Source organism: Fukomys damarensis, unplaced genomic scaffold, assembly GCF_012274545.1.
Source record: "Fukomys damarensis isolate Sample0158 unplaced genomic scaffold, DMR_v1.0_HiC HiC_scaffold_15, whole genome shotgun sequence".
In the NCBI taxonomy this organism is placed as follows: domain Eukaryota; kingdom Metazoa; phylum Chordata; class Mammalia; order Rodentia; family Bathyergidae; genus Fukomys; species Fukomys damarensis.
The window spans coordinates 31,300,235-31,309,872 of NW_022900927.1; the positions used below are offsets into that span (position 1 = coordinate 31,300,235).

General features: G+C 37.8%; 1 protein-coding gene across 1 annotated transcript in view; it reads left to right on the forward strand.

Moving 5' to 3' along the window:
• Positions 1-325: 325 nt before the first annotated feature.
• The window catches only part of Helb (DNA helicase B), a 32,350-nt gene continuing 23,037 nt past the window's right edge, over positions 326-9,638 (forward strand). Inside the window, exons 1-4 of the mRNA XM_010644226.3 lie at positions 326-576; positions 2,327-2,734; positions 4,526-4,695; positions 6,379-7,239. Of these exons, the coding sequence (XP_010642528.1) occupies positions 384-576; positions 2,327-2,734; positions 4,526-4,695; positions 6,379-7,239 (1,632 nt within the window). The 5' untranslated portion in view covers positions 326-383. The remainder of the gene's footprint in view (positions 577-2,326; positions 2,735-4,525; positions 4,696-6,378; positions 7,240-9,638) is intronic.

Sequence of the window (9,638 nt, forward strand, 5' to 3'; positions counted from 1 at the left end):
TCCCTCCCCATGCTATGGGAGCGGGGAGTTTGCGGAGGGTTTGCTTTTCCAGGTTCGCCGCGTTGAGAGCCCCGGGCGAGCGGTTCTGCAGTGCCAGCCTCTTCGTGACAGGCGGCGAGACGTCGGCTGTAAGTACATCTCTTGCCCATATAGAATTCCGTTGCATCTTGGGCATAAATACCTTTGGTTTTAAGAGCTATGTGCTTGCTTTGGTCTCAGAGACTTCATTTATAGCCAGCAAAAGTAGCCCCGCCCCCCGCCGCCACCTCCTGCGCCTTCACGGAAGCTGGAGAGGTCCCAGCCGCGCAGCCGATTGGCTGATGATAGTCACGCGCTTCGCGCGGTTTTGCAGATTTATTTGGAATGAATTGGGAAAAGTGAGCATGGCCGGGTTGAATCGGCCCTTACGGGAACTGCTGGGACCTCTTCTCCCGCCCAGGGACCTGGTGGAGGAGGAAGATGACTATGCAATGGGAGATGGGGAGGAGGAGGAGGCGGAAGACTCTGTGTTTGTGGACGCCGAGGAACTCTGCAGCGGGGCCGTCAAGGCTGGCGGCCTCCCCTGGCGCCAGCACGGTGAGCCAAAGGAGTGTTTTCATTCTGACTGACCTGGTCAGGGCTCCCTGGTTCTGCTAACAGAGTTACTTTTGGGATGACCTAGCTGCTTCGTCTTATTTAGGACAAAGTAACATTAATCGCAGAGACTTTGAACACATACTTTGTTTTAGGCAGATAGATATAGATATAGATATAGATATCTTAATGTTAACAGTTGTTTGGAAGTAGTTTTACAGTTGAGGAAATAGTGTCTGTAGAGCCTATATTCCTACCCAGAGTCGACTTTTAGTTATACTCTCTCTTTTTTTTTTTTTTTTTTTTTTTTTTTTTGCTACTGGGGATCCAACTCGTGTCCTTGGCACTTGCGAAGCAGGTGGCGGAACCACTGAGCTAAATCCCCGTCCCAAGACTTTTAGTTATTATCCTGTCCTGCCTGGAATCAAACTCATATTTTTAAAATATTTTATTTCTACATGTTTTCACTTCATGTAGTTTACAGTCGTTTTCGGGAATGGTTACATGTACTTTTTTCTTTTTTCTTTTTTTTTTTGGTACCGGGAATCAAACTCAGGACCTTGTGCTTGCGAGAACCACTGAGTTGCATCCCCTGCCAGGTTACATATACATATTAACAGCGTGTTTTGTTTTTTTTTTTTAACCCCGTCCCTCTTCCAAACTCTAAGGGCCACCTCATTGTTTTATTGATTTGTTAACCTTGTGTTAATAGCCTAGTGATTTGCATTGACTTTCTGTAGTTTTCTGTGCTGTGAATTCTACCTGTTTTGTTGACATTGTGACTGGGGATTAAGATTATTGTTATTTTTTCTTTTTTGGTACCCTGGATTTGAACTCACTACCTTGCCCTTGCGAGGCGGTGCCACTGAACTAAATTCCCGGCCCCAAGATTATTTTAATGTGCAGACCGATGCTGTCCAGTAGAACTGTGCGTGGTGACAGCCATGTCCAACGCAATAGCATAGCCGCTAACCATGTATGGTTCTTTAGAACTTGAAATGCAGCTAGTGCAACTGAAAGGTGAATTTTAAATTTTATTTAATTTCAATTTAAATGTAAATAACTATTTGCAGGTAGAGAATGCAGGGTTAGATAGAAATTTTCTAGTATTTGTGGAGGGTTTAGTTATTCTTTCTAAAGTACTATCAGCTGGCTGTCATGTTCCAAGCATTTGGCACAAGAATACCCTAGAGAGGTGAAATCACGAGCTTACCATCTTAATGGAGCTCACCTTTTAGTGAGTAAACGGACATTCTTTATGACAGAAGGAACTACAAGGAATACTAAATAATGCTTTGACAGACTATATTCAGGAGATTTAGGCAAGGCTATCCTAAGACAGTGACAATTAAGCTGAGAGGTGTAGTGAATGGAGTAAAACAGTAAGATAGAGGGAACGACTTGTGCAAAGGCCTTGTGGTTAGAGGCACTATGGAATGTTTTTAAGAGCAGGCCAAAAATCAGCATTGGCTGAGGTTAGAGTAGCAAGAAGAGAACTGGTTTTAGAAGGGAAGAGCAGACACTTGCCTTGTACTGTGCTTGTTTGGAATACAAAGACAAATGAAGCATTGTACTCTTATGGATAGCTTACAGCTTACTAGTAGAGAGAGCCAGATAAACAGACAGAATGATGCATTAAGGTACTCTAGTAAATGTCTGGTTAGGGTGATTAGAATGGTGGGTATCATAAAACATTAGGGAAGAACATTTTTAATCTCCTAAATTAACTTTTGTTTTTCTTTTTCTTTCTCAGTTGTCATTCATGACGAAAACACTGAAGAGCAATGTAGTGTGGTAGGACGATTTCCAATAATGGGTCCTTGGTGGCGAGTGAAGGTACAGGTAAAGCCTGTAGGATCAAGGGAATATCAGGTCCAAGGATTTCCATCGTACTTTTTACGATCCAACATGTCACCACCAGATCAAAAAAGTATCTGTTCTCTCTTTCTTAAAGAATGTGGGGTCCCCTATGAGGTGGTAAGTCAATTTTTAGCATGGGTAAAGAAAGCATCAAGCTATGAAGACCTAGGCTTTGAAAATCTTAAGGAAACATTAAGAACTTTCTACAAGGAAATTAGAAAGAAAGATAAAAGACAATCTGCGAAAAAGGAACCCGTAGAGTTACTAGTAGATAATGAGATAAGTCTTCTGGAAAACCAAAGTAAGTATGATTTTATCATTGAGTTCTAGTATAATGTCTGGAGTGTTTAAAATATTATTGTTAGCATATCTATAAAGTAAATAGAGGTTGTACATCTTTCATCAGAAAATTTGGAATTGTTCAAAATATGAGACTTTCTGATCTTTGACATCGATGTTACAAATGATACATTTTGATGATTCAGTATACACATTGTTTCATGAAAAAAATTATGCAAACATTGTATAAAATTATCTGTAGGCTATGTGTTTATGGTATATATGAAAGATACGTGAGTTTCATGTATAGACTTTGATCCCATTGCCAAGATATGATATAGGATGCAAATATAAAGGGAAATATTACAGCTCTCAACCTGTTAGATGTCTGATATGCCATGTTTGTGTTCTCTAAAATCTAAGAATGAATTTTAGGAACAGCAGAGGTTGAGAGTAGGAAATATTTATTGAGGAGAAAGGTACAGCTCCTGAGGGGCAGGAAGGGACCTGAAAGTGGGTTGCTGAGGATCCCACTTCTCAGGGAAGTTTTATACAGCACATGGGTACAACATGGGTTACGGCTGTGATCAACCAATAAGATTTTAAGTGTAATAGCAAAGAACTTTTCAGAAAGGGATGATACTGGAGGTCTTGGTCACGCACCGAGGTGACTGATGTCTATCTAGACTTCATTACCTGTTATCATAGGTCTGGTCATTCCATCTTTATCCTGAGGCCTGGCCTCCCATAGATTTGCCTCTGGCCACCGTTATAATATGTTTTTGTTTTTTCCTGACTCTCTTGAGGGCCTAACTCTGTCTGACTGCCTGTAATATTCCTACCTAACTTAGCTGTTTATAATAATTATATATATGAAAATATTATAAATTCTACAAAAATGTGAAACCTAAATACTTCTAGTCCCAAGCATTTGAGATACTCAACCTGTTTTTCTTTTTAAAATCAGTTTGATGAAAACGTGTTTATGTTGCTTCTTATGTCATATACATGCAGTTCCCTCATCTATAACCTGAAGGAATTCTATAAGGTGTTCTTTAAAGATCCATACATTTCCCCCCTAACTCAAAAATTGTGATTCTGTATCTCTTCCTGATGTTAACGTTCATAAACGGTATTTTCAATCATTAAGAAAGATTTCTATTTTTAAGACGGTAGAAAAGAAAGGCAGGGTTAAGTAGCAATCCATTTTTGAAAGATTTCAATCCAAAATCACTTGACGTAATTTAAAAATATGGTTTGTCATCTGGATGTTAAAATACATATATAGCATATTGATTGATTGGTACTGGGGATCAAACAGGTCCCTGCGCTTGCAAAGCAGGCACTGGAACCACTGAGCTGAGCTGAATCCCCAGTCCTATATATAGAATATTTAATTTCTTAGTTATATGAGATAAATTTCCCCATATATCAATGACCAGGGCAAAATAATCATAATTATAATTGGAAAAATGATTATGAAGGTTAAGACAAATGATTTATTTTTATGATTAGGTTTAAATTTATCTTTATATAACTGGGTTAAAATTTTTATTGTGATTATATTGTAAGTGAAAGAAAATAAAAAGCTAAGACATCTAAATCTAAAGCATTTAAAGGACACACATTTTGGTGTTAAACGCAATGAAAACCACCTCCACCCAAAAATAATTGTCACAGTATCAGTTTTCTTACTGCTTAAATTAATCTCTCTTTAATTTATATTTCTTGAACTAGTGTGCTAAACGACAGAGTATTTCCTTCTGTGGACTCAGTTTTATGTTTTAATTTGTTGTTTTCTGATATCCTGTAGCTCCATTTCTATATGTCACAACAGCTTTGCAGTTTCCAAAAATCATGGAATTCCTTCCAGTTCTTCTTCCTCGATACTTTCAACAGCTTATCAACACAAATTCTAAAGAGGTATTGGAAGCAATCGAAGAGATTTTAGGTACACAACCATGGAAGCTGGGATTTAGTAGAGTAAGATATTTGTTCAATATTTTATAATTTTATATAAGCTCAGTTTCTCAAATTTGACAATGTTTTGATTTTGTTTTGTTTTTTGAGACAAGGTCTTGCTATGTTTGAGGTTTGCCTTCAACTTACTATATAGCCCAGGCTGACCTTAAAGTCGTGGTGGCCCTCCTGCCTCAGCCTACTGAGTGCTGGGGTTACAGATGTGCACTGTGATATCTGGCTAAATTTGACAATTTTTGCATCTCATTCCATGGAAAAGAATTTTGTATGGACCTCTGGGGGGGCAGTGTTTTCTTTCTTGGAATATTATAAGTAAACATACATAAAGTTTTTTTGCCTGTATGCCCCTATAAAATAAATAAATTTATAAATGAAAACCAAATAATAAAATGTTTGCTATTCAGATTATCAATTATCTAATTTAATTGAATATGATAGATATTTTTCTGCAACTCAATTTTCATTTGTAACTTGAATAGAGAGCTCCTTGATGACAAAAATTCTTACAAGTTTGGTAAGTGCTTTCTGTTGCTGTGCAATGCAGATTTGCACTTTGCGGTATGGACTTTTAAAAACTGTCATTACTTGTATAAAATATCATGGTATTATTTGATTTTTAGGTGGCATTATAACATCATTTCCAACTGAGTCTACTTCTGTTCTTGTTATTAGAAACCAAGAGTAGGAAAGTCAGTCAGTCTGAGGCTCCTGGTGTTGAAGCCAAATGTGGCACTCGATTCTTGGCAATGTAGTACTTCAGCGAAGGAGATTTTCCTAATGAAAAAATATTGAGACATTCTGTAATAGTTCTTGGGCTCAAAAATATTTACAGATCCCCAGTTTGCAGAGACCCTGAATCAGTTTGTTCCTTATACGGGACAACTGTACATTCAGTATACTTTGAAAGATAAAAGATTCTGAAACATCAGATTATCATATATTTATTCCATGAAAATGAGAGCCAGACATCTGAAATGGTAGAGGTAGACAGCAGTTTACCTTTTAGTTTTAAAAATAAACTATATGGTATTCTTTCGAAATAGAAGATATTAAAAGGAGCACTTTAGAGATCTGAAAAATTATGCCTATCCATATTTCAAGAATAAATTATATAAAAAATTAGTAATGTGTTTGATCTACAGACACTCCTTGTTTAATGACCAAGTTCTGTTCCTGTAACTAGATTATTAAATGAATTGGTCACTCAATAAGGAATTGTATATACTATATAGAGTGAATACTCAGAACAAAGGAACGGTCAAAGGACACTCCAAATTGATGATTTTGCTTTTATTTGCATAACTTACATGCAGTACTGTAATGTATAAGAAAACATAAAGCTATAGTACTCTGCAGTACATTCAGCAAAATTATACTACTATATAAACAAGGTGTACTGTATAAAAAAAGACATTGAGTCTCTTAACAAGATGTACACAACTGCTAAAAGAAGTGTTGTAAATCCAAGCAGTGGATCCTAATTCCAAAGAGCATGCCTCAGTCGTAACTCTGAGTAGTCATTAAACAGGTTGTTAAATGAGGAATACCTGTATGTTAGTAGTTTCCCTCAAAATTTAATTGAAATACCAATTTTCTCTGAATTAAAGTTGTTAAAATACATAATTTTTATAATTCTAGTAATATTTGTCAATATTTATAAAGCAACTTCACTTAATTTTCTGAAAGATAACCTACAGAGACTTGAAGCTTTTGCGATGTGAGGCAAGTTGGACAGCATTCTCTGCGTGCCCATCTCTTCTCCAATTGATGACTGATTTGGAGAAAAATGCGTTGGATCTATATTCCAAATTGAAGCAGATATGTAGAGAACATGGGCACACATATGTTGAACAAGCGTCCTTAACTTCACAATTGTACTATGATGTCTGGCAGTCTCTGGAGTTTCTGAAGAATATTGGTGTGGTGACATTTAAGAAGGACTGTGTCTTTCTCTATGAACTTTACCAGGCAGAAAGAAGCATTGCTTCTTTAATATGTGACCTCATGAAGAGACCTCCATGGCATTTACAAGTAGATGTCAGGAAGGTGCTGGCATCTATTTCCGCCGCAAAACTCAAGGATTCACGAAGTGAGGATGCACTGAAGGAAAGTAAACCTGATGAAACAAGATTAGAAAATTCTATAGACCTTTTGGAGCTACAGGACAGTGATGATCATATTTGGGATGATGAAAATGGTATTAATGCAGAAATGAATGAAGTACAGCTGGATGGTGATCAGGTGGCTGCTTTGGAAATGGTTTGCTCCAATGCTGTAACAGTCATTAGTGGGAAGGGTGGCTGTGGGAAGACCACAATTGTTAGTCGTCTTTTTAAGTACATAGAGCAGTTTGAAGAAAGAGAAGTAAAAAAAGCTTGTGAAGATTTTGAACAAGATCAGGATGTCCCAGAAGAGTGGACCACCTTTACGGATCAAGGTCAGCTGGGATTGGACAAGCTTATAGAAGTTCTGCTCACAGCTCCTACCGGAAAAGCAGCTGGCTTACTGAGAGAGAAAACGGGTCTTCCTGCTTATACCCTGTGTCAGGTAAAAACTTTGGCGTTTTGTCTGTGGATAATTTTATGCTTACTCAACAGCCAGAAGGCATTCCTCCTCATTGATTGTTTTGGTTTCTGCATTTTCACTTACCTGCTGTCCACTGAGATCTGAAAATATTAAGTGGAAAGTAAATGTTCACAAGTTTTAAGCTGTGCACTATTCTGAGTAGTGTGATGAGATCGGAAAGCTCATGTTGTCCCACCTTGTCCCACTTGGGATGGGAGGCATCTCTTTGTCCAGGAAATCCACGCCAACTGCACTACCTGCCTGTCTGTCTCAGTTACCAGATAGACTGTCACATGTATAGGGTGTAGTACTATCCATGGTTCCAGGCATCCTCTTCAGATCTTGGAATGTGTTCCCAGTGGTTAAGGAGGGACCTCTGTGTAATCGTTTAGATCAGATTATTCAAAATGGCTGAAATGTAAACTTACAGAAGTGAACCAGTACGTGGCTTCATTGGGAAAATTCTTTTCTTTTCAGACAAGGTCTCACTATGAAGTTGAGGCTGACCTGGAACTCACTGTGTAGCCCAGGCTGGTCTCCAACTCACAGTGATCCTCCTGTGTCAGCCTCCACAGTGCTGGGAGTACAGGTGTGCACCACCATGCCTGGTGGGAAAATTCTTAAGAAGAAAAACATGTCAGTTAAATGAAAGTGTGTGCTTAATGATCTAGTTAATTAAGATACTGGCACAATATCAATTTCTCATGGGGACTGGTAATAAACATGTGACATGCCCACAGACTGTATTCTGAGTAACTCTGGAGATGGAAGAAAAAGATTTATGCTTTGTAGAATGAAAACTCCATGGAAATGAGGACTTTGATCATGTGGTAGTTTGTTATCTTTTCTACCTAGAATGGTGCCTGGCATATAGTTACATGATGTGTATTTGATTCTTTTTTTTTTTTGAGATAGGGTCTCACTGTGTAGTTGAGACTGACCTGGAACTCGCTATGTAGCCCAGGCTGGTCTCGAACTCATAGTGATGCTCCTGTCTCAGCCTCCCGAGTGCTGGGATTACAGGCGTGGGGCCACCATGTATATTTGAAATGAATAACTATGCTTGAAAAATTATTGTCCTCACATGATTAAGAGTACCACAGTTTAAATTTGTAAAGAGTTGTAGCGTTTTCTGTATCCTTGACCTACCATTGTATAATAAAGGGATGTGTAGTTAGATGATTTCCAAAGGACTCTAATAGACACAGTGACTCGGATGAGGAACAGAGCATTTTATTTAGGAGAAAGCCTTTCCAGAGGCTCTGATAAGAATGATCATAATGTGTATAAAGGTGATGTTATTGATGGCAATGAAGTTTGTGTACTGTACAATAATTACATTAAGCTGGGTTTAGACAGGGAATTCAAACAGTAAAGTTTTTTGAGATTATCTCATTAAATCTTTGATAAGCTAGTGAAGTAGGTAGATGATCCCTTCTTTAATAGAGGAACCAGTGGAGGTTTGGGGGTATTTAACAACTGGTTAAGAGCTCAGTTATGCTGAATTAGAGTTTGAATTAGATTTCTTATCTTCTAGCTTATTGCTTTTTCCATGGTGCCCCGATTTCCTCATTTATTATAGATCTTGCATAATTAACAATACAACTTGAAACTGATTTACTTGGAAGCCATTTAGGTTCATAAACAAGAGAGCAAAATAAATGAAGTAGTTCTAAGGAAGATTACATAGACTCATAGAGCTTCCAGCCATTCCAAAACTGTTTTTTGCCATTATTTTTATTTTATCACCAGAAAAAATGGAGACCAAGAAGAGTTCAGTATAGCTTTGTTGTAGAAGAGTTTTCTGATTGGCTTTTGCTTTTTTGCAGTATGCCTTCATGTCTAATTAGTCTGAAGGATTAAATGAAAAGGGAAGAGACCTGAGAGGGATCCTTAGTAAGTTCCATCTTATGCATCAACTCTGACCAACTAGTAGTGTCTTAACATTTGTTTAGATGTTAATGAGCATTCCTCAAGCCACATGTAGGGTCAAGAGAAAGAGTAAGAGCAGAGGACGAACACTGGAGTTATATTTATTCCATTTATTTATGATCCTTGGACTAGGGTTACCAGATTTTATTTTTAAAAATGAATAATTTTTAGTGTAACTATGTACCAAACATTACATGGAAACATATTACTAAAAGTCATTTATTATGTATGTGAAGTTCACATTTAACTAGGTATGTTGTATTTCATTTGGCAGTTCCATCTTGGGCCGGTGCATAGGGAAACCTGGCTACCAAGATATTGAATCATTAGGATGCTCATAAATGGGGCTAGTATTGAGTTGGTAGCACTTGAAATGCAGTGAGAATTATAAGCTAGGAGGGCCGGGGGTTTAGCTCATTGGCACTATGCCTGCCTTGTAAGTGCAAGGT